Raw genomic sequence first — 25,951 nt, forward strand, 5'->3', positions numbered from 1 at the left:
CGCAGAGGACGGCGAGAATGGTGGTACTCGGCCGGCACCACGAACATTCTAAAGAGTGCTGCGGGGAGCGGCGGGAGGTGCTGCGGGGAGGCTCCATCCCGGGGACCGCACACCACGGGCTACTAGGACTAATGTGCACTCCATCACTGCCTCCAATCTACACTCAACTGCTGTACAAAACTGTGGAGTAATGGGACTCCCAGTCATACAGCAGGCAACCATTACTACCAGCACTATATACTGGGCACCAGTCTGTAACCACAGCGACTGCCGCCACATTCACACCTGGCGTTATCCGTCACTTGTCACACAGCGGGCAGCCATTACTACCAGCACTATGTACTGGGTGCCAGTCTGTAACCACAGCGGCTTGCGCCACATTCGCACCGGACGTTATCCGCCACGTGTGAAGACAATGTGCAGACGCTTCATTAATGTGCCTGTGGGTCATAAACGCGGGTGGTTACATCCATTGTCAAACCCCATCCCAACCTTAGAAATCATTGTATATAAATATAGTACCCTGTTGTACCGCCTGTAGCTTGGATACAAGATGTGATACAGGTGGGCATGGAGGCTCTAGTGCCCTGTTGTACCGCCTCTAGCTTGGATACAAGATGTGATACAGGTGGGCATGGAGGCTCTAGTACCCTGTTGTACCGCCTCTAAGTTGGATCCAAGATGTGATACGGGCGGGCATTAAGGCTCTAGTACCCTGTTTTACCGCCTCTAGCTTGGATACAAGATGTGATATGGGCAGGCATGGAGGCTCTAGTACCCTGTTGTACGGCCTGCAGCTTGGATAAAAGATGTGATACAGGTGGGCATGGAGGCTATATAGTACCCTGTTGTACCACCTCTAGCTTGGATACTGCCATTGTCCCTCGTGCCACTACTACCGGTAGGGGTGTCTGATTGTCATATGCGATGGCCCCCCAGACCATCACACCAGCAGGGGGCAGTGTGCCGCTCCACAGCAAAGGCAGGATTGAGGCGCTCACCCCGAGGTCTCCAGACATAAACACGTCCGTCGTCAGCGCCCAAACTAAACCTGGATTCGTTGCTGAAGACAATCCGGTTCCACTCCTTAGCAGTCCTGTTTCATCATTTACGACCCCACTGCAAACGGAGGCGACGGTAGAGTCAAAAGCCGTATACATAATGGGTGCCATGACACCAAATGTCCTTCAGCCAAGCACCTGGAAATGGTTCTGACAGACATAATGATGGCGCCACCCGTCTCTCACAGTTGGAGATGCTTGTGCTTGTTGTACGGTCAGACGCTCCTCTCTACTGGTGGTTTGTAGGGGGTGCCCTGAGCCCGGTCACCTTGTGTGCCCTCACACATCCACTGGTCCCAACACCTCCGAACAGTCTGGTCAGAACGGCCCACTGGGGGACAATTCATCGATACGACCATCCAGTTTCTCACATCCCAATAATGCTCTGGTAATGGGGTGAAATCTCTTCTCTGTGCCGTAGAGGCGTCTAGTGGTCAACAAGCTCTACACAAGCGGAAGAAGAGGTCACTACACACAAGGAGCCACTGAGAGCCTTTTATAGGCTGAGGAGAACCACTTTTAGGGCCCCAGGTGACAAGACCGTTCATCTAATCATCACAACTGTTATTATCATATCTGCCTGAGATGGAACTGCAGGACAAGTTTTACAGTAAAACGACATCTGGGGGTGAGATTGTTTTTCACAAAGAGTGTACTTAGACCAGCGTTTCATATGCCATTCCAAGTAAACCTGGCATCTGGCTACAAAAACAAAGTTGTACAAGCCTCTTAAGGCTGTTTCCATACAGCCGAGAAAATAGGGTGAGATCTTTGGGCGTTACCTTGGAACACCCCCCAATTATATCAAGAAACATTGCACACGTGAGTGCGATGCGAGTTTTCACATTGAAAACAATGGGAAACACTTGCCTATCCCCACGCCGGAGGATCCCTACATCCCTGAAGTGATGGGGGTTGTTTTTGACACAAAACCCCCTCAGATCCGCGGGGACATCACATGTTCCTAAGTGCAATATCGGGCTAAGTTTCACGGACCGATATTGTGCTCGCTCATGTAAAATTAGCCTCAAGGAGTTTTGTTTAGTTTTATTTTGGACTAAAATGGTAAAATTGTATGCATGAGCATAAAAGGTGGCAGGTGGGCACAAGGGCACCTGCATGGCAAGGTGGAATTTAAAAGATATATTTCAGTTTATTTTTTTGCTTTTAGAGTTGTTGAGAACTGATTGTTGGGGGTGGAAAAGCCTTTTGAAGGGATTATCCAGGACTTTTACTACGGATGACCTATCCTCAGGATCGGTCATCATTAGTTAATCAGTGGTTGTCTGTGGCTTGGGATCCCTGACGATATGCTGACTGGGAGGCATCAACGTCAGCAAGGATAGCGCTGGATGCAGATACCACTGTCAGTATTGCAGGGATAGCTCCCGTTAAATTGACATTGCCAATAGTACCAGACCGACAGGTCGTTGCAGTGTTGACAGCACTGCCTGCAGTGACGGTGGGCCCTGCGACCAGCTGATCTACAGAGTGTAAGGGGGGTTTCCTGCACCTGCTCTTACTTGGGAGAGGGGCTTATAGCCGCTCTATCAGTGCGGTCAATGGCCGAACTTAGCACCAACCCATCCGTTCTGGTATTTGGCCATGAAGGGGAGCAGGGGGAGGCATGAGGCTGGTGCTGGTTAGCGCCGGTCTCAGTAGTGCTTAAAAGGGCTGTTTGTTCCCCTCAGTCGGCCAGAGCCATAGCCAGAGTGGGGAGTTATAGTTTAGGCCGCCCAGCACCTTGTTGGAGTTGGCGTTACCATTTTGGAGTAGTCTCGGTGAGGAGCATCACCGCCTGAGGATCTGGCCCCTCAGTGACAGGAATAGTGTTACGGCTACACCCCGCCCCTGCCAGAAAGCCTGGGAGTCTTTTGGTACAATAGACGTCACAGCTCTAGTCCCAGGGACAGCCCCAGTCAGCACAGTGAGCAGAGGCAGGCAGACAGCAGAGACCGCAACAGCAACCATTTGCAAGGGGCAACCAAGCAGTGGCTTATATCTCCATGCTGGGGAAGAGCTAAAGAGAGAGCCACCACTGCGAGCCCTAGCGACATGAGGTTGATGATAGAGAGCCAGTGCAACCCTAGGGTCAAGGGAAAAGAGGGCGACTGCCTCCCCGCATGGCCGGTCAGTGTAGAAGAATTGCCATGAACGCTGCAGTTGGGAAACGAAGAGGACGGCGGTAGAGGTGGTCAACAAGTGTGATAGGACTACTACCCCTTGGTATCATATGAGATAAAATCCCTGGCCAGGGTGGCTGGTAAATAGATTCATAGGACTGTGTGTAATGTAAAAGGTTAATATGATCCCATAGTTAATAGTCGAGTAAGGCCTTGCGAGGGTTACTAGCATGTGAAGTTCTGAAAGTGTAATGGTATATGGAAGATTTTTAATGTTATGCATAAAGGGTTAATGAGGACAATGTATTGTATCTGATGTAATGTGATAATAATGAGGTGTAATGGCACAGCACATACAGTGTATATGGAATCGACTAATGTAACGGGGGAGAGAAAGCTCTAGCTGATGGTGATGATGTGATGACCCCTGGAGATATGGATGACGTCTAACGCGTTCAGTAGTTAGGGACCGCGGCTCCTACGAAGCACTTAAGTTCAAAGCCTACGGCCATGATGATGATAATGCAGTACCGGGATGTAAAATTGCACTGATAGAATAAAAGGAACACTATGTGCCTTGCTGTTGCCAGGAGTAACTATGGAGGAACAGAACAAGATGTATATTGGCAAAAGATGCCAAGTGATGAGAAGTACTTTTGTTTTAAGAGTACTATCACTTTAAGTGTGAGTGTTCATGCTATCGGTTTGTTGCTGAACATTGAGTTACATGAACCCTCCTATGGAGCGCAATACTGTTTATTATGCAACTATTCAGTGAAGTTATTTTTATAGGGAAAAAAATATTCCGCCTCTGCCTCCATCTGTCATCACCGCACCATCCTGAACCTGTGCCGTGCCACCCCCAACGACTGAGTTACAGGAGGTCCAGAGCGGCAAATCCCTGCTGGTCAACTATTAATGACTTCTAAGGATAGGCCATCAGTAGTAAAAGTCCATAAAGTTTCCGACAACCCTTCAATACACAGTGCATTTTCTAACGGCGCTCTTGATGACTTTCTAAATAACTTGTCTAGCAGATTCTGTCTCTATATAGCAGCAGAGATTGGTCACCGTCCATGCGGGGGGCTGATATCATAGCTTTGCGCTAGGAGATACAGAGTCCTGCTGACTCCTAGGTTGCTGTATCTAGTAGAGGCGCCAGTGCTGTAGTTACATTACATCCTACAGCGCTCACTCATCTACTGCATACAAGAGACCGATCAGGACACAGATATGGACAACCGTCGTCGGGTTAGAAGTAGAATCTATTATGCAATGTATTTAGAAAAACTATTATTGACGCACATTCCTGCATTTTAATCACTTTTCTATATAATTAGTGGTACGCTGTAAAGAAGCCCCCATGTGGGGTCAGGTTCTCTGAAACTGAAGTTTTTATGCTTTCTTCTCACTTCCTCTCTCTCAAGGAAAAGGTTGCCAGAAGTCTGCAGAACTGGAGAAACAGATGGCAGGTCCTACCACGAACAATTCAAGTCGCCTTTGCACTGAGCCGTATAGAATGGAGCGACTTGAGAGAGAACCAACCGGTAAGTAGTCTATATGTATGGCATGGAGGCAGACCTCCATGCCATCACATTTCCTTTGAAATAAAGTAGAATTTGTTCAGTTCTTCAGCATATTACTATCCTAACAAGCTTCCAAACTGGCACATTCTTCTTCAAGCACTTGAGCACAAATGACATATACAACGGACAAGATAAAGTAATTTAAATACACATATAGAAGGATCATTTCCCAACTGCTTCCTTTGCATATATAACATTTAACATAGTATGTAAGGCTGAAAAAGGACACATGTCCATCTAGTTCAGCCTATTACCCCCCTCCCTCCCCCCAATGTTATTTCAGAGGAAGGCAATACAAACCCAATGAGGTAGAAACCACTTTTCCTCACTTAGGCTAATTTCACATGGGCAAGTGCGGTATTGGGCCGTGAAATTCAGGTCGGAATCACACTCTCCAACATGCAATTTTCCCTGTGGATCTGAGGCGTTTTTGTGTCAAAAATGCCTTGCATCACTTCAGGGAAGTAGCGATCCATTGTTTTCAATGGGAAACATCACAGCATACTTGCGTGCACCTACCTGTATTAAAATAAATGGGCAAGGCGTTCCAAGGGAATGCCCAAAGATGGGACATGCTGTGATTTTTCCCCCGCAATCACTTGTGTGTATGACTCCATTCAAAAGAATGGGTTTCATATTTGTGCGTATCACAACGCACAAATCTCGCTCGATTTTCTCGGCCGTGTGAAAGTGGCTTCAAAAATGTTTACATTTCATTTTTGCTTTCAATCTGGCAATCGGAATAACCCCTGAATTAGCAATGTTATAAATGGTACATACAGCGCTATGGGAGTTAGGACTCAGGCCGGGCTTACACAAGCGTGTGGTGACAGTGTATTATGCATGTGTAATCCTCTGTACCAATCTGCCATAGGCTGTCATGTTGCCGCTCAGACATATTGCGCGAAATATGAGCGCAAGAAAAATCACAGTATGTTCTACCTTGGCTCATATTACACAAGCATACACGCCGTGGTGATTGGCAGCACACAGCAACTAGACAATGTCATGGCATACTTGCTACATGCTGCCTCCCTTGTGGCACACAGTGACTTGCGGCCGTGTAAGCCCGACTTATTTCAGACAGCCATATGTGGACTGCATATTTCTGCAGCTACAGAAAACATTTGATGGAGGCTATTGCTGCTAAAGGATGATCTACAAGTTTCTAAATTCAAGCGTTCACTTACTTTTTCTCTCTGCATTGTGTGTGGTGACCAGAGATGGGGTCGTCTGAGCGAGGGGTTGTGCTTCAGTTCCACTTGTACAATGCTGGCTGATATTCCCCTCCACGGCGTCTATCTGCAGTGTCTCCCCAGACCAGTCAGTCATACAATATAAAGGTAGGATTTGGGCGTTACAGTGCACTGGGCTGGTCCTTGATGTAGGTGTTAATGTTGCAGTTAAGGCCTTATTCACACGGGCTAAGATGAAAGATGTTTTGTAACCCGAAAGAACCCATTGGAATCCATGGGCTACACATACCTGTGTTTTTGTAGCGCTACAAAGTCGTGTGATTTTGTAGTCCGTATGAACGAGGCCTAAAAGTTTAGAGAGTCAGGAGAGGTTAGGTCAAACTCACACTTTACTTGTTCAATAAGCTTGATGGTTACAAACATCTGAAATGAACGTACAATTCTTTAAAATTAACAGTTGAACTGTTTAGGTAGGTGACACAGGTACCAGGATGCGACGTGGACACCAGACTTACAAAAGTATAAACTTTATTGTAATAAATTCCAATTGTGTCCCCGAAAATAAGACCTACCCTGAGAATAAGCCATGCCCTGATTTTTCAGGAGGCTTGAAATGTAAACCCTGCCCTGAAAATAAGCCCCAGCTGCATTACATGAAAAAAAAACCAAAAAACAATACATTACCTAGCAGGCTCGGTCTGAGTCCTCCCGCTGCTGTTTAGAGCTCTAGTGCACTTGCTGCAGTCCTCCAGGAAGTGATGGCTATGGTTTTGCTCTCGAGCGCTGCTCAGCCAATCAATGAGAGCTTGATGAACCAATGCGATGACTCTGATTGTTTCTCTAGTGCTGCCAATCACAGCCATCGATTTGTGGAGGCGGGATTTATGAATTGGCCAATCAGTGCTGCTCAGCCAATTCATAAATCCTGACCTTCACAAAGCGATGGCTGTGATTGGTTCACCGAGCACTGCATTGATTGGCTGAGCAGCGCTCGAGAACCTATCACAGCCATCGCTTCTTGGAGGCAGGATTTATAAATCCCATAACCAAGAAGCAATTTTCTGTGGGCAGCTGAGGACTGCAGCAAGCGTGCTGGAGCTCCAGAGACCAGTGTGGGGATGCGGATAGAGCCTGCTAGGTAAGTATAATAAGACAGCCCCTGAAAATAAGATCTAGTGCCTCTTTTGGAGCAAAAATAATATAAAAGATAGGGTCTTATTTTCGTGGAAACACGGTAGCTACAAAGGAAAAATGATTATAAATGAAGGTGATAAGGAAAAAAAAAATCACATAACTTGCTCAGCACAGTGTCTCATTCCTATCGCTAGTGGCCCTTCTACATGGGACCATTAAAATTCAGAATTGTTCAGATTCCCACGCCCCGTGGGAATTTTAACAATAATTGTCCCGTGTGAACGCATGCAGCTATTGAATGAGAATTGTTCAGTCGTTCAGTTTTTGCATGTAGAAACCTGAACAAGGTGTTGTACAGTGTAATCAGTAGTCGTTCACTTTTGAATGACTGTCTGCTTACTGTGAATGGAAGCGAGTTGGGGGAGAACGCTTCCCACCAAGCCTCCATTCTGGCAGCGATAATAGCTCCTTTGTAATAGCACAGGAGCAAGCATCACCTGGACGAGTGTCAGTCATCGTTTGCCCGACAGCTCGTCTTGTCTAAAAGGACCATAACTGGTAGGAACTACTGTAGAACATGTTCAGCAGTACAGCAAACAGCAGTCTCCATGTTAGCACAGTATTTTAACTGACATAGGAACGTAATTCATCAGTACATAACTCAGTATTAGCAGCTTGTTGCACACAGTCCAGGAGTCATGAGAGGGTTCTCCGAAATATGGTCCATAATGGGCATAAACACATAGTTCACAAAGCCTCTATTTTTAACACTGTAAAGTCTCAGCTGTTCCTAAATGATTGGGCTCACAATTTCCTGTTTGATTAGGACTAGCTGCCCTTCATGGTCCCTATAGTCTCTCTATTTGTGTGCGCACTCAGGTTTTACAAAGCTCCAACCTCACTTACAGAACCCCTGGTATGCTGTGCATTGCAGCACGGATGAAGAGCCTCTCAATGTTCGTAGGTGATTCTTAATCCGAAAAACTGTAAAGCGGCACTTCACTCTTTGTAGCAGTTTCACCATCCTCCTACTCTCCTAAGAAAGTTTTAGTAATGCAAACACCAGATGTGTTATTCTCTCCCATGCTGAGGGCCACAGGTTAGCCCCTGGCTTTATAGTCCATATAAAAGAACAAGTAGTGAGCAGTGACGAGACCGTGTACAAACACGGTTCATTTATTCCATTACCGCAAAGGAATAACATCCATACTATTAGTTGGCTCTAGAAAGCTGGAAGACTTGGTGCCCTCCGTCCTTTGATGTTGCAGATATAGCAGGGTGCGAATCTTCAGGCCCATTGTGTCAATGACATAAATTACCCTTAGGGCTCTTTACACGGGCGTATATCGGCCTGCCGTTGTCACAGCCGGCCGATGTACGCTACGATCTGATGCATATCACAGGACTGTATTCCCGCAACGTAAAAACACCCGGCCGGGCCCAAAAGATAGTCCTGGAACTATCTTTCAGGCTGCAATATGTCCCCTGCTGCATGGGCTCCTATGGGAGCCAATGATAGCTGCCAGAGAAGGGAGTTGGGGAGGGAGTTTAGCAGCGTGACTGCTAAACTCCCTCCCACTTCTCTTCTCTCCTCCCCTCCGTCTGATTGCAATGGGCGGGGGGTGGGCGGCGCTGTGCACCACTGTCCCCCCTCCTCCCATTGCTGGCTGGGGACAAAGGGAGGGGGGGGGGGAGCTTAGCCCCACCCCTGTTCCACCCCCTCCCATTGTAAAAAGCAAGGGGGGAGAAGAGAGGTGGTGAGCCGGTAAGGTAAAGAGCAACAGCATGGCAGCCTCAGCGTATATGCGCCGGGGCCCATGCACTCTGAATGGGTGCACAAACGTTAGATTTGTGCGCCCGTTCACAAGTTTTTATGCCTCAGATGGCAGCGTATATCGGGCGGCTGATATACATTCATGTGAAAAAGCCCCTAGTATTAGGGTGTAGTATCTGCTAAAGGTCTATCAATTGTATATTTATCAGAGCTCTCTTCACTCTAAATATTGCTAAGATGACCGGACTGTAGAAGAAGCCACTAGCTAAGGCCTCATCTCCGCACCAACACAGACTTTACCTAATAAAGGGTTATAGAAGCCAGCATCTGCAAATAACTACTCCCATTTAAAGAGAAAAAAAATAAAATAGGGGGTAGATACCAGGGTCTGGTTAGGTGGTTCACCCCATGGCCCACATGGTAAGGGCAACTCTGTACCTGAAGGCCCAGAGGCAAACCAACCTCCTCGAAACTTAAAGGGCAGCAAACTAACCTCTGTCACAATGAGCATATAAACGATTCAGACAGAAACCTCAATAGGATTACAGATTTGGTGTTTTTTGTTTTTGTTTTTTTTAACTTCCATTATGTAAATATTATCCTTACTTGGAACAAAACTAGAAAATATAAGCCATCTCAAGGGCAATGACCTAAGAATAATAGGACATTGTAGATAGAGTTCCTTCAGCATTTCATTTGGGATGGACCTTGTAGGTTGACATTTTCTAGGCGACATCAGGGGAGGAACAGATAGCCAATCCAGAAGAGATAATGCAGACTCCAAAACATGGCTAACTTAGGAAGACTTACAATACGCTTAAAGACTGCCAATTAATTGGAAGGGGGTAACCCTTATATGTTGATGGAATCAACCTTTTAGGGCCGTGAGTAATGGATGGAGGGCTCTGCATAACTGGAGGGTCCTTCTGGCAAAATCAGAAAGGACTAACTTTACAGTTAATAGGGTCCTATTATTTGAGCCATTTCAATATCTGCGCCAGTATGCAGGAACCCTAAAGAGATCAAGATATTGCTGCATATTTTTTTATTTTTTTTTAAACGCGAAGTGTCATAGGACTTTCTAATGTTAAAAACGTATTACACAAAAATCGCAAAGCACAAACTTTCTAATGTTAAAAATACATCACAAGTCCCATTGACATTCGCGTTAAAAAAAAAGAAAAAACCACGCAAGTGTGTGGGAGCCCTTATAGAAGTGAACCCTGCAAATCACATCCTGTGGCCAAGCAGGGTCCTCGGAGCGAAGCCCTAGAGATCTATGGATTCTGTCTAATGCCGCTGGTTAAGAGACCGCTAAAGCATTTTTTGTGCCCAGTTCTCTAGATGTGCAGATTCCACCTCCTTGCTCAATCCCCTTATGCAAATATTGTTATACCTGTTGTGGCTTTCAATATCATCCAGATATCGCATTTCCCTGAAACTAATCCCTACCCTGATTTTTCAGGGAGGCTTGAAATAAGCCCCATTCCAAAAATAGGTAGTAGCCATAGCACATAAAAAGAAACTGAATACATTACCTAGCAGGCTCAGTCCGGGTGCCTCATGCCACGCATATTAGCTTTTTACACCCCATCTCCATACCATTTGCAACCTGATTGGTTGTTTGGATTTACTCATTCACGGCGATTGGCAATTTGGGTTGGCTGATTCACAGCGATTGGTTGTTTAGGTTGGCTCAAGTAGAGGTGGTGTGGACTAGGGATATATTACCAAGTCACTCTCCAGAGCTGTTCACACATCACCACTTCCTGGTTCCAGGAGTCATAAATCTCGCTTGCAGGAAGCCATGGCTGTGATTAGTTCATCGATTTGGCTGAGCAGCGCTCAAGAACCATCACAGCCATCGCATTGGTTCATCCAGTGCTGCATTGATTGGATAGGAATAGGCTATGGTACGATGCAGTCGACAGTTACCCATTCAATTGAAATCAATGGGTGCAGAAATCTATCTATTCACATATTCTGTCTCAGCCATGGTCATTTCTATCATCTAATTCAAGGTCATACACAAGTGCACCCCCTTCCCCAAAAGAAAAAAAAATATACAAAAGTATTCCTCTAGTTAAGCCGTTTAATGGTAAGACGACAATACAGTGTACTCTATTTTACATGTAGTACATATAGATAATACATGTACAGTCAGATTTTATATAGTGTTTGAAATTGTACAACCTACACCCTTCAATATAGGACTCATACAGGCCACATTTATTAAGCATCTGGCCCTTCCACCTCTCGCAACTAAATCGGCGCTTCGCTATAATTTAATAAAACTTTACCATGATTGCTTGTCATGAGCGATGACACTTATACCATCACCCTGATGAAACGATGCTTGCTGGACAAGTCTAGAAGAGGAAGCACGTTGCCTTTTTTGCCATGCAAGAAAGTTCAAATAGGAATTAGGTAAATTATTGCTATGTCTACTTTGTTTCAAAACGGTAAAATGAGGAATGTGTCAAACAAAATTAAAAAAAACACAACTTTCAGCCATTTCATATCCTGGACTAGGGCGATTTAAGGACTTGATGTGCCCCTCCCACTTGTGTTAATTAGCATATTAAAGTTACTCACAAAAACTTCGTTTTGCATTTTGGTCTTTACAAAATAAATACTTTTAAGGCATTCAAGTTACAAAAAGGTTAATCATTGCACTGTATATAGCTATATACTACAAGCTGGAGGGCTCCGGTCCATCAGTCCTACTGACCAATTGTTCTAGTGGGGGGATTGGAGATGGGCAAGCTGCAGGTTTTAAAATGTTTATACTACATTTTGCAACAAAAATCCAAACAGGCAGGGCTGTGCGCTAGGGGCGCCTCCAGTCCGCTGTGAAAACCAGGTTTAAGGAAATAAATAAATAAAAATCAATAGGTGTTTCTGACGGGGTCCATAGACTTAGTGGCTGTTTATGAACTTTCTTGCGAGTTAATTTGCTCTATCTGGAGATTATGGAAAACAAAATCACAGTAAGGTTTTTAGGGCTGTGGAGGAATTACCATAGTCTATATTGTCTATGAGGACACGGGCCAATGGGTGTGAAGAGAGGAGAAAGAGACAGATGTACAGTACTTTTGAGACTTAAATATATACTTAAATCCAGGAACCGGAGAGAGACCTTATATAATACACCGTTGGCTGTGTACACCCTGCTTAAACCCTGTGTATCCTGAACTGAGAGATTGCGTAGGTTGGGATACTCAGGCGTAACTCCAATCACACAGCACACAGACACCCCATCTGTGCTGTATGCGGGACACCATACATTACAAGTCCTAATCTCCTGCAAGACTCACATGAAAAGTAGGACATGTTAAGGGGTTTTTGATCTTGCACTATCAGTGGGGAAAGAGAGAACAATTGCTCATATTACTACATTAACCCATAAACCAAAAATGGTTATTACAAACACTCAGGCTCTTTGTGCATTTGTGAGATGCACAGCACTCAACATTGACTTGCAGTAATGCTGCCTTCCCATAAGTGGCGCTGCAGAGGTATTGTTCCATCCCCCTTATTTACAATTGCACAGAACATGCACGTTATTCTTGGCAGTGTAAATACTGTCTTAAGTGGTTTTCCTTCACATCTCCTAAGTATACCCACAAGAGCAGATGTGCGCTACAAGGGACTGTAGCTCTTATCCTTCTCAAAGTGCAGTATGCAAACACATGTAAACATTTATATCATAAAGGAAAGACAGTTATTCCTGGTTAGCAACCAGTTTTGTGTCTTACATGCGATTGCTGGACCATTTTTTTAAGCAATATGTAGAAGGGCCATTTATTATAACATCTTTACTATATCTTCTTATAACCCATTTTCTTCTTGACATCCAGGTTTGATGAGCTCATGAACCATCTGTCCATCAGAGGTCTGTTGTATAGCTTTCAGGCACATAAGGTACATCTGCATCCTGACAAATGGGATAGTTGTAGAATGGATCACATTAGACACCCGGAGGGCCGTTTCACAATGTAGCCAGTGTAATTAATAATGGTCACACTTGGTATGCACTCTAGTGTAACCCCACTTTGTTCTCACATGGCCTAATGGTACATTTAGACGGGGACGATCTGCCAATCTAAAATACTGACCGAGCGGGTAAGGTCACCGCTAGTAAGCGACGTTCAGATCACTGCTGACTTCTTGCTCAGCACCTCACTTTCTGTATGAAGCGCAGATTTTTAAATTTAGACATAACATTTTTGTTTGAACGAATTTTTAGTGATAGTTGTGTAAATGGCCCTTTACAAAAGATACAAGGGTCCCGTGCGGCCTCCCCGCGGTGAGCTCGAGGGAGCCGTGCAGGTGTCATGGCAGCTGGGGGCCTAATGAAAGGCCCCAGGTCTGCCTTAACAGACTGCCTATCAAGCCATCCCCGTGGGGTGGCTTCATAGGCTGCCTGTCAAAAAGCAGTATGACGTATAGCATTACGTCATACTGCAGGAGCGATCAAAGCATCGCATATTAAAGTCTCCCAGGGGGACTACAAAGCAATGTAAAAAAAAAGAATCAATAAAGTTTTTAATTGAAAAAAAAAAAAAAAAGTTGCAAAAGTTTAAATCACCCCCCTTTTCCCATATCTATTAAAAAAATCAAAATAAACAAAAAATATGTATTTGGTATCGCCACGTCCGTAAAAGTCCGATCTATCAAAGTAGTGCATTATTTTTCCCGCACGGTGAACGTCGTCCGAAAAAAAAAAATTAAGAACGCCAGAAATACACTTTAGTTACCCTGTCTCCCAGAAAAAAACGCAATAAAAAGCGATCAAAAAGTCGTATGTATTCCAAGTCGGTACTATCAGAAACTACAGAACATCCCTCAAAAAATGAGCCCTTGCTGAACTATGTCGACGTAAAAATAAAAACGTTATTGCGCGCACAAAATGACGGCAGAAAATTGAAAAAAATTAAATGTCTTTGTGAGAAAAAAAAAAAAAAGAGGAGTATAGTAAGAAAAAAACCTATACAAGTTTGGTATCGTAGTAATCGTACCGACCCATAGAAGAAAGTTATGTCATTTTTTTTTCCTGTTTGTGCGCCGTCGAAACAAGACGCACTAAAAGATGTCGAAATGTCATTTTTTTTTTCATTTTACTCCACTTAAAAATTTTTAAAAGTCTTTCAGTACATTATATGGTACTTTAAATAGCACCATTGAAAAATACAACTCGTCCTGCAAAAAACAAGCCCTCATACAGCGACGTTGATGGATAAATAAAGGAGTTACGATTTTTTTAAAGGAGGGGGGGGGAGGAAAAAACGAAAATGGAATTAAAAAAAGGGCCGCGTCGTTAAGGGGTTAATATGGATGTTGCATTATCACCCCTCTCCTACTTGTTGAATAGTTTACCCATAATTGCTGCCAAACACCAAGCTGTTCTCAAATCTCTCCAAAAAACATGCATATCGATGGGCATGCCACGATTTTTCCTTGCATCAGTCAAAACATCACTAATGTGAAGGAAACCATTGAAAATCATTGGTTTCATAATTCAGCTTTTTTACTCTTGCATCACATTAAACGCTAACGATTTTATTGCCCGTGTGAAGACACCCTTAACAGACCATTTGCTCATGCTGGACAAGCTTGATTTAGCACTGCTTACTCAAGCAAATCGCCTCAAATTGGTCAAAGAAAAATAGAAGAGTAAATAATTTTGGCATTAAAATTTTAATCTGTAAGTTCCTCTGCAGCGCCACCTATTGGATGGCAGCATTCCTTCATTCCAATGTCAGACCCTTTATACAAGTCTTCATAACAATGATTGATGAGGGGCAAACACCCTGAAACAGCTGTCTGTACATGGTTTTCTGGCTTGATTTTCTATTCCCAGTGTACAGTAGGCACTGCAGAGGTAGCAATTCTATCTTCCTTATTTGCATAATTACCCAGGAGGAGCTTGCATGTCCTTATAAGTCTCCTCACTTACCCTTTGTGTCCCCACTCCCCTTTTGGGTGCTCTCATTGGGGAGAAACTATGCCATCCCCTACCCATTCACCCCTTACGTGTCTGCACACACTTTTTGGTGCTTTCCTTAAAGGAGATGTCTCGAAGCAGTGAATTTTTTTTTTTGCCCAGTCCCCCTAATTAAACATACATTACTAATTACCCCTGTAAATTACTTTCCTAGCTGGTTTCTACTTACCGTTCCAGCAACTTATAAAACTTTTTCCCAAGATGGCCGCCAGCTCTTTTCGCATCGCTTGCTGCAGCCCGACGTGCGCGCTCCCAAGACGCTACCAGCTGTGTCTCCATGGCAACCAGACGCCCCGCAGCCGCCGACCGGACCCCTGGAGTGAACACCGCCGACCTGTCACCCACCGCCAGGCACAAGGTAACCGGCGCAGTCCCCCCCCCCCCCCCCCCATCACAGCCCCCCTGGCCCAGCGACAGGCCCCCCCCCCCCCCCCCCCGGCCCAGCGCTAGTTCCCCCATCACAGCGGCAGCCCCCCCCGGCGCAGCGGCAGCCCCCCCGGCCTAGCGCTAGTTCCCCCGGGCTAGCGACAGCCCCCCCCCCCCATCGCAGCGGCAGCCCCCCCGGGCCTAGCGACAGCCTCCCCCATCGCAGCGGCAGCCCGGCAGCCCCCCCCCCCCCCCCCCCCGGCGCAGCCCGGCGCAGCGGCAGCCCCCCCGGCCCATCACTTACCAGGACAGCTGGACGGCGGGACAGCTGGGCGGCTTCTCCGGACAGCTCGGCAGCTCTGCACCTTCCTCTAACAGAGGAAGGTACAGAATGGCCGCTCCAGCGCGCTCCCGAGCAGTGACAGCTCGTCTGCGCATGCGCAGAAGAGCTGTAGCGGGGAGCACACTGAAGCGGCTCGTGCTGAATGGAGAAGACCGGACTGCGCAAGCGCGTCTAAAAAAGCAAGCTGCCGGCGAATTTAGATGGAACCATGGAGACGAGGACGCTAGCAACGGAGCAGGTAAGTGAATAACTTCTGTATGGCTCATATTTAATGCACGATGTATATTACAAAGTGCATTAATATGGCCATACGGAAGTGTATAACCCCACTTTGTTTCGCGAGACCACCCCTTTAAGGAGACATCCTTCCTGACCCACATCGCTGGCCTCTCACCAGCTAAGCCAGCAACCTACTGTACACTGATGAGGAGCAAACGCCATGAAACAGCTGTCTGTACATGGTTTTCTGGCTTAGTTTCCTATTCCTAATCATGGTTATAAAGACCTGTATAAAAAAGGGTCTGACATTGATATGAAGGAATGCTCCTCTCCAATAAGTGGCGCTGCAGAGGTAGTAATTTTATCTTCCTTATTTAGACAAACTTGCAATGGAAAGCCACAGCTCAAACGCCGTATTAAATGCACCTTACCTACCTTTGCATGGGTAGTGGCTACCCTCCAGTCTCCAGAACTATTAGTTCTTAAATGGGTTGTCTGTCACTTTTTGGAATTCTTTTGAGGAGCTGTCCTGAAGACAGGTCTTCAATATGATAGTCAGGGGTCTGCAGCTAAGGATCCCCAGCGTCCCTGTCACTACAGCCAATGCAGGAAGCAGATCAGGCTGACCATAGAACAGCTGGGACTGGTATTGCTGGTGCAGCTTCAATTACATTCAATAGAAGCTCTACCAGCAATTCCAGTACGATCTGCTGCCTGCGCGACAGCGGTGTCAGGCAACAGAAACATTCCTAGAAGTCCCAGACAACCCAATTAAGCTTCTAATACTGAACGTTTACTGCATATGGTAGAATGTGAAACAGCACAATACATTAAGCAAGGCACAGTTTATTATTATAGCTTTTAATAAAATAGTTTGTAGACCATTAAACTTATTTAAAAACTAGGAGCCCATATTAGACATATTTTACAAGTCCTTTGTGTTGGTTTAACTGAGGGGGAAAAAAGTAAAAAAAAAAAGTCACGTAACATAACAGCGGACAGTACAAGTACAGTACATTACAGAACAGTCAGCTCTAGTCACTGCTCATAGATGATAGTGTTTCATTACTAGGTAAACAAATGCACAACACATAGGAAAACATTAGCAAAATCAAGGTTAATGGTGCTTAGTGCACAGTGAAATGCTTAAAACCATTGCGGGCGAAGCCTCATTGAAAGAGTACTTCTATACTGCAGGTACCAGTAATACATTTTAGGTAAATAAAGTGTATTCTTGTAGTTGGAGAATGCTTTCCAGCTCTCGAATATACATGGTGTTATAAATTCCTTAGCTTTCAAAGGTTTGCCGGTGGCAATTGAAACTTTCATAGTTTACGTCTAGGGGCTAAAATCCTGTCCTGGCCATGTTCTTCTCACACAGGGACACAGCAAGAGTGCACTGTCATGCACCCGTGTGATCAGGAATACCTGGTGACAGATTTCCATTCACTGACAGCCAACAGATCTCTAAAACTGTGGAATTAAAGCAGAAAATTGCATAAAAATTCTATGTTTTGTTTACAGAAATCCCTCCAATAACTATACAACTTATAAGTGCTACACACTTCCAGTTTAACAGCTATAGGAGACTTCTATTCCCCCCCTCTGGAGAGTCAAAAAGTTAACAAAAGTTAAAATGAACATATACTGATAAACATTAAAACAACAAGAGTGCATTTAAAACGTGCAGCACCTATAACACAAAACACAATGAATTAGACAATCCAATCAGGGCTTCCACACTATGGGTTGAATGCAGTACGTAGTATAGGACATGCACTGCGCCATTCTAGGAAAACACAAGTTGGAGGGGTGAACTGCAAATTACGTGGAAAGTTTTGTTTCTTCTTATTTTTAGCTGTTGAGAGGGGATGAAATAGGCCTTTAAAAAGGGAACTTCTGGGGTACAACCCAATAGTGTTCATTTAGTAATGCATTCAATTTGGATCAAGAAAGCCACATGACTTCTATGGGAAGTACAAGAATTTGTCATAAGCCCAGGAGTGTCACACAGTTTTCAAGCACCCAATGTAAACACATGCAACATCCTACTAAAAAGAGCCTCTTCATGTTGTAACCTGGCTGCTTTGTTAAAGTTTGTCCAAAAGCCACCAGTCATGCAGTGGAGTAAATGGGCTCAGAAGGAGATTGCGTGTGCAAATGGAATCTCTCATTCCGTAACTTCATTCTATTGCAGTACAGCATGCAGAGGGCCGGGGGGGGGGGGGGGGGCGCCGAGTCACACAAGGCGCTTACACCTCCCAGCTGTATGGGAAGTCAATAGGCAGCATCTAAAATCTCCAGAAGTACTACAGATGTGTTTTGTCTTCAGGTTGAATCTTCCATGTTTTTGTTAGATTCCTGATTGCGACAAAGTCTGTCCACGATACCCTGTAGCATGGGCTGCACAATGCCCAGAAGGGGTCGTTGATTGGGGTCTCCATTCCAGCTGGCCTCCATTAACTTCCAGCACTCCTCATCAAAGACTGGAAGCCTCTCAGGACGAGCACCTGTAAGTGAAGAATAAGGGTGATTCAGTCATCCTGTAAGGTCTCCTCGCCAAGGTCATTGTGCGTAGGCAGATTATATACACCGAGAAGACCCAATACTTTGTACACATTAAGGACATTTCGCCAAGCTCTAGTTTACCTTTTCTGACATTATTCCATAGGTGGTCTTTACTTGAGCATCTCTCAAACGCCTCTGGGAGTTTCACTGATCCAGAGCAAATATACCAAAACAAGATCCCAAAGGCATAAACATCCACAGAGTTGTCATACTTTCCTAAAGGACAAATCGAAGAAAGCAGTAAGTCGGACAACTGAGCTTTTAGACTTGTTTTTAGATTTGCTGTGCAAGAACCTGGACATAAAATTAATCCACACACTATATTCAGATACACGGATTTATTCCACAGTATCCAAGTAGGGTTATGTATGAATCACTCTGATCTAGTGAGTGTTAAACAGCACATTTTGTGAGATGCTAAGCTGTTCCGAGATATGGGCTTAACACCTTAAGGACCAAGCACTGTTAATATACGGCGTTTGGTCCTGGGCTTTAATCTAGATTAATAGCAGAAATATGGCACGGGGTTGAAGCCTCTGTTCCTGCAATTAAGCAGGAGCAGGTCAAGTCCTCAGGTTGTCAGAATCAGCTGAGGACCGGAGGAGAAGGGAGAAGTTGTTTTAATGACGTTCTGCACTTAAAAAAAATAAAGAATGTGGAAGTATTACTTCCACCATGCGACCCGGTGATCACATGACCACCGGGTGCCCCCTTTTACAGCAGAGCTGCAGGGTCCTAGCAGACCCTGATCAGCTTTGTTAGTGACTCCCTTTACTACAGGGGTTGTTTTCCTCTGTAACTGGGAATGGCTGCTGCTCCTATGGATGCCCCCAGCTACAGTGGAAAAAAGTGTCAAAAAAAAAATAGTGTGAATGATGTCCAGAGGTCTTCTATGACGTCATGGGCGACATAGAAGTTAAACAATCTATTTGTACTTTTTTGACAATTTCTAAAACCCTGTAATTTCAGGTTTACATTAACTACCCTGGTTCTACCGTTCTCTAGAACCCCCAATTTAAGAGTTAGTGAAGATTTAAGTGGATTTTCCAAGTTATTTCTTTGATGTAGTTTTGGGCTCCCGATGCCCAAAACTACATAAGAGAAATATACTTATCACAGTGCCAGTCCGCTGCTGTGGCATCTGAGAGGTGATGCCACCCGGTCTGGTGAGTTCCGATAAACCTGTCACGTTGGCTTGTAGTGTAGAAGCCCTGAGGCACGTCACCGATGTCCCTGCCGGCCTTCCATTGGCTGCAGTGGGTCAACAAGCCACCTGACCGCTGCTGCCAATGTAAACTAAGCATTGGCGCAGCAGTAATTGCTGTAAACTGTCATGCTGGTGGCACGCAGCAAATTACGTTCATGTGAAGCCACTCTAAAGAGTAAAAACTAAAAAAGGAGCATGTACTTCTGTGTGGATAGATTGTGTTGAACAGAAGTATATATAGAAGGGGTGGAGATTTTATACTATATGCAGATTAAGAATAACGCATACCACTGCAGTCTCTAAATGAGGAGGTTTACCTGAAAAGAGCTCTGGTGCCATGTGTATAGGAGTTCCTACAATGCTGCCAGACATCATTGCCTCCGGCTTGCAAAAACCCAGATCTGTTATCTTTGCCCTGTTTGTTTTATCCAACTGTAAAGGTAACAGATACAATAATAGACATGTCAGCAGCAAAGCAGAATTTGCCAGATTCACCTATGGAAGCTATAGCAGGCAATCCCTGCATACAATGCACTGACTAGTAACTACCGCACCCTAAACGCATCAGCTGGCTTGGTCAGCTTTGGGCTATATTCACACTACATGTGATGCGTGCCTAGATATATGCCAGGAAACACTTCCAGTGTACACACTCCAGATACATAGGAAGCTTCCTGATGAAGGCCAAGGCAGTATCCTTTTGGTGGCTTTTTATCTACCTGGCATATCAGGGGTGTGTGAAGCGGATGAAGGTGAGAAAAAAAAAAAAGTTACAAAAACACATGTACATTGCAGCATGTATGCTTTCAACCCATTAGATTGAAATAAGTCTTTACTGACCTCACTAATGGGCTTTTAAGCCACTGCCTTAAAAAGATGTACATGCAGGTTAGCGGATTGACAGCCAGGCTCCTGCTCCAACTGCCAGGAATGGAGAAACCTCAGAATTCTGGTAGATAACCCCTTACGCCACAGTTACTGCAGCATGTAAGCAGATGACAGTGGAAGGGAGCCCTTTTTGTCACCGTGTTGACACCCCCAGCATGACAGCAAAGTATTAATGGATTACCAGGGCAACTGGAAGCTTGACAAGGGGAAGGGGGGAATCTATAAAACTTGCTGTACAGTGACATTTTTACTGATTACTGCAATGAGTCAGACTCCTCTGTTTGACATATGCCAGGGAAAAAAAAAAAAAAAAAAAAAAAAAAAAAAAAATAAAAAAAAAAAAATCGGATGTGCAAGTTAATGGAACAGAGCATCATGTAATGGTTACAGGGTCTCCGCTTCCGGCATTACACACAGAAGAGGAGGTCGATGTACAGATCCACAAGTACTAAACAAGAATTTTGTTGCAAGCTACCCTGTTCTGGTTGCCAGAAAGCGATGGAAGCGGATCACCACCGTACTGTGTTCACATGCGCTTTGTACATTTTAAAACCCTATATCAGGAATAGTGATAGCCCAAAAGGCAAGTGCTGCTCCTCCGAGAGTTTGTGATGGCGTCAGTAGGGTGACAGTCTGCTAATGCAATCAGGAGATAACCAATGTGCTACAGAACAAATGCTGGTGGACCCATAAGATGGGGTTTTCATCAGAAGAAGCAACTTTACAAAACTGGTTTAAGAATACAATTGCGAAGTTGAAAATTGACAAGTTTATAGTTCTAAAGCCTCTTACCAGAACATTCTTCAGCTTAATATCTCTATGGACCAGGCCCTGGCTGTGCAGAAAACGGATGCCTTCCACCACATCTAAGGCAATCTGCAACCGTGTTTCCAGAGAAAGCCCGGTCTGAGAAGAGAAAGGTAGCGCTGTTGTCGAGTATACAGACTGAAGCCCAGTACAGACTTCTCAGAGTCTCTAGTAACCTCATCATACATGCATGCCCAAGTGTAACTTTAGAAGAGCAGATTTATTGTTTGAACGAACGATGCCACAGTTCGCTCATGCAGCCCATTTAGACAGCCAGATACATTGCTGGCTCCTTCATACAAGAAAACGTCCAGTCCTTCACATTCGCTATAAAAGCGAATGAGAACATCTGAATGATCTGTATTTAAACCGAATGATAAGTGAACAAGCCAACAATGCTTTTTAGGCCTGCAAAGTGCTTATAGTCTGTCGTACAGTCGTTTGTGTGCATTCAAACAAGCAAAAGGGATTGTGCATTTTAAAAAAGGCAAAGTATTACATTCTTCCAGTAAAAGCATTATGAAGATATAGTTGTGTAACAGAATCACACTTCCTAATATATACATGTAAAAACCATTTGGACCACCACAATGGGGGCATTCACCAATACTGCCTGAGGGCTCATTCACACGGGCATATGTGCAACACATTAGTCTCTGCCAGCAGAGACTGCACATGGGTCACAAGTGCACTGCGAATGGCTGCATACCACTCACGCACGGACATGCAGTGTAACTTTAAATTTCCCGCTTTGTACAGATCAGCATGCGCATGAAAAACACGATTTATTTCTGTGTATTCGTGTGCATGGAAGTCCATTGACTCCTTTCACCGAGTGTGAATGCGCCCTAATAGGCTAGACAATCTTAATAAGCAACAGATTTACCCATCAGCTTTGTGGAATGATGGAGGTCACAGATTGAGACGGTGTAGTCCAAGTTTAGACCACCTTTTCATTAAATTAGTTTACATTAACATTTTGGTGCAATTTAGGCCAAATCTAAAAAGGGCACAAAAGAGTCTAAACATAGTAAATGTGGCAAAAAGCATGCAACAGTTTGCTGGCACAGATTGCGCCAAAAAAGACTAATATTTTGAGTAGTAAATCTGCCCGAATTTTGCCAATCTACAAGCAAACATTATTAGCATACACACACACTGTATCCAGTAACTTTGTGATAACCCCTGGGTGTGACGTCTACCATTACCGATCTTTGATGAAAGCTTAAGGGTTGATTACAGAAATACCTGCCATCTTCATAGAACAGCGCCACACCTGCCCATGAATTGTCTCTGGTACTGCAGCTTAAATCCATTGGAGAATGGAGCAGAGCTGAAATACCACATATAACCCAAGGGAAGGTGCCCTGTACAACCCCCATACAAACATTTTACTAAAGCAGTTCCATCTAAAAGGAAAGTAGCCTGCCAGTACTGCTCTCACCTTAAGACCAGCATAGAGGTCTCTATGGAGACGTTCTGTAATCAGCAGCACTGCAATACTTGAGCCTCCTCCGTAACTGTAATCAATCACAGAACCGTGCAAATCCACTAGACGCTCGTGCTTTGGTAGTGACCTGTAGAGAGAAAATTAAACCCGTTACAACTGGGAGTAGCACCAAAAAGTGTGGCCAAGAAATTGGATTTCAATTTTCTCAGACATATTTTTGCTCTTTCAGTTTTATTATGGCCATCAAGCAAAACAAATAATTTTAAAGGGTTTATCTGGGGACACAGTTGTGTTTAAGAACTTCAGCCTACAGAATTCATGCTCCCCCACTGAGAAGCTGGATGGTCATATAGATGAATTGTCCCCCACCGGCCGTTCTGTCCAGGAGGTGTTGGGACCAGTGGATGTGTGAGGGCACACAAGGTGACCGGGCTCAGGACGCCCCCAATAGACCACCAGTAGAGAGGATTGTCTGACAAGCATGAGCAGCTCCGGCTTCATTGTCTGCCATCCAGAGACAGGTGGAGTCATTGTTACACTAGTGTTTGTCGAAACCATTTCTAAGAGCTTGGCTGGAGGGATTTTGGTTTCTCGGCACCCATTAAACGTACCATCATTGACACACCCACTGCTGACTTGATTTGCAGTGATGCCATGTAGTCTTCAGTGAGGATTCCAATTTTAGTTTGGGCACCTCGGGGTGAGCGCCACAATCCTGCCTTTGCTGTGGAGAGGCACACTGCCCCTACTGCTGGTGTGATTGTCTGGCGGGCCATCGTAGCCACATGTGTTCCTCTCATGGCGGCTTCCAAGAGGCTTCCAGCAGGATAATGCTCAGCTGCACACACAAGGGTGTCCACAGGAAGCACCCATAAGATTGTCACAGTACCATGGCTGCCCTGGCGCCAGATTTATCACCAACAGAACGTGTATGGGACAAACTTTGAGAGGTTTACATGATCTAGGTAGTTCAGTTACAGAAGATGTGGAGGGATATGCCTGTAAGTTACACACAGCACATACTAGTTGACAGCCATGTAATTTTTTCCCCTGTGGGTACTATAGACTCGCAAGCTAATTTACAAGCTTTGCAGATAGCGTTTAAGTCCACCATTACAAAGAGAATGTAAAGTTTCTTCAATTACATTAATGGGATTACAATTAATGCCATGTGTGCAACTTACAATATGTAAGAGACTTTCTCAGAACTTAATGCTGGAATCTGCCGCCACCTGACACTTACAAGCGCTTTTGCACAAATACGAAGTGTTTGAAGAAAACCATGACCCATTTCTACTCCTGCTTCCAAAGGTACTTAAAAGAATCACTTACTTCAATGAGTTGGGGATCTAAGATTACTACTGTTAAGCTGTGAGGACAAGTGGGGTTTTTGTTGCAGAGCCATTTCCCCATTTGTTCACATTACGAATGCTTTCTTGATGGCCGCACGGCTGTTTGTTAATGTGTTTATAATTATGCCACATTACCTTTGCCTTCCAGGATTGATTGCTTTTATCACAGGTATATTTAAATAAGCCGTGTTAGTACCATGATCAGCTACGTGTTTCAGAAGACATCTTATCCCCTCCCCACGCCCACGCAGTTCTATTGCATTTCCTAATAAGCTTTTATTACTTAGTAGTCTAGCGCTGGACTTTGTTTTTGCAGATCCTTTGGCTCTTGGGATGGATTCCGTGCACGCTATCTGGAGGATGGTTCATGTTTTCAGGTGAACAGATCTGTATTTTTTCTGTTCATGGTCAGAAAGTGCACATTCATCCCACTGATTTGCTACATGGCGTAAATGAATTTCAGCTTAATGGGAACCAGTCAGGTCTCTAATGGTGGCCGGGCTGCAGGGATTACAGTATAGTGACAGACATACAGATTTCAGCAATCTGTCATTTAAACGGATTTTGTTAAGAGTTTTAGAAAAGCTGCATTTCAAAGTTTGTGGTGAACCAGGAGTCCAGCACACCTCAATATTCACTGCTCACCCCCACCTCCCTGCAACTGATTGATAAGGCTCTTTATTACTGTGCATATGAAGAGTACTGTCAGCCAGGGACAGCAGTCAATATAGGATTAATAAGCCACCCCAGAACATCCGCTCCCTTAGCAATTGGCACAAGGCCTCAGACAATAGTATGTGCATTGTGTCCGAAAATATTGGGTGCAACTTGCGTCAACCACATTGGAAAGGAATCCATCTCCATGGACAGCAAACATTGCATGTCCTACTCTGGTCCAGTAATAGGACAGACTTTCCACATGGACCATTGGTCAAAGTGGAAACTTGTCCATGAGAATAGTGTGTGTATGAGTGCGCTTTCCCATGAGATAACCTAAGGCTTTCTGATTAAGGCCTTAGTGACAGACTGCTAAAATCAGGGTCACTATACTGTATTATCTGCATCCTAAACACCATTAGAGTCCTGCAGGTTCAGGTCCAAGGGTTAGTTTTGTACTGTTGATCTATATGTTGTTTTTAAGTCTCCAAGCTACTAATTTTCTACACACCCCTCTTATGTAGGCAATGTTTTTGTCATGTTAAAAATTTGACAAAGGAATTATGTCAGAATTATTACCAACGACCTGATAGAGGGACTGCACAGTAAAATGTCAATATCTGCAGATGATACAAAATTATATAAGACAATTAATACAACAGAGGACAGGGTACGGCTACAAAAGGACCTAGATAAGCTGGTCGCTTGGGCAGCAAAATGGCAAATAAAGTTCAATGTTGAAACATTTAAGGTTATGCACATGGGCAGGAGAAACAGATGTCACCAATATACACTTAATGGGGTACCGCTAGGGAAAAGTGAGATGGAAAAAGACCTGGGGGTACTAGTGGATTATAGATTAAACTGGAGTAACCAATGCCAGTCAGCTGCTGCAAAAGCTAATAAAGTCTTGGGGTACATTAAAAGGTATAGGGGCGAGAGACGAGAACATTATTCTCCCACTATATAAGGCACTTGTCAGGCCCCACATGTAATACTGCGTACAGTTCTGGACACCGGTGCTCAGGAAGGATGTTACAGTGCTTGAGGGGGTTCAAAGAAGGGCAACTAAACTAATACATGGAATGAAGGGACTGGAATACCCAGAGAGGCTATCAAAATTGGGATCATTTTCTCTAGAAAAAAAGACGGTTAAGGGGCGACCAAATAACTATGTATAAATACCTGAGGGGACAATACAAGGATCTCTTCC

General features: G+C 44.6%; 1 protein-coding gene across 1 annotated transcript in view; it reads right to left on the bottom strand.

Annotated features, from left to right (window-relative positions):
- Positions 1–16,654: 16,654 nt before the first annotated feature.
- DSTYK (dual serine/threonine and tyrosine protein kinase) overlaps positions 16,655–25,951 on the bottom strand; it is a 60,186-nt gene continuing 50,889 nt past the window's right edge. The window contains exons 9-13 of the mRNA XM_066600163.1: positions 22,724–22,856; positions 21,265–21,378; positions 19,902–20,016; positions 18,459–18,593; positions 16,655–18,319 (exon numbers count right to left, since the gene is read on the bottom strand). Of these exons, the coding sequence (XP_066456260.1) occupies positions 18,138–18,319; positions 18,459–18,593; positions 19,902–20,016; positions 21,265–21,378; positions 22,724–22,856 (679 nt within the window). The 3' untranslated portion in view covers positions 16,655–18,137. The remainder of the gene's footprint in view (positions 18,320–18,458; positions 18,594–19,901; positions 20,017–21,264; positions 21,379–22,723; positions 22,857–25,951) is intronic.

The sequence above is a fragment of the Eleutherodactylus coqui genome, chromosome 4 (assembly GCF_035609145.1).
Source record: "Eleutherodactylus coqui strain aEleCoq1 chromosome 4, aEleCoq1.hap1, whole genome shotgun sequence".
Taxonomy (NCBI): Eukaryota; Metazoa; Chordata; class Amphibia; order Anura; family Eleutherodactylidae; genus Eleutherodactylus; species Eleutherodactylus coqui.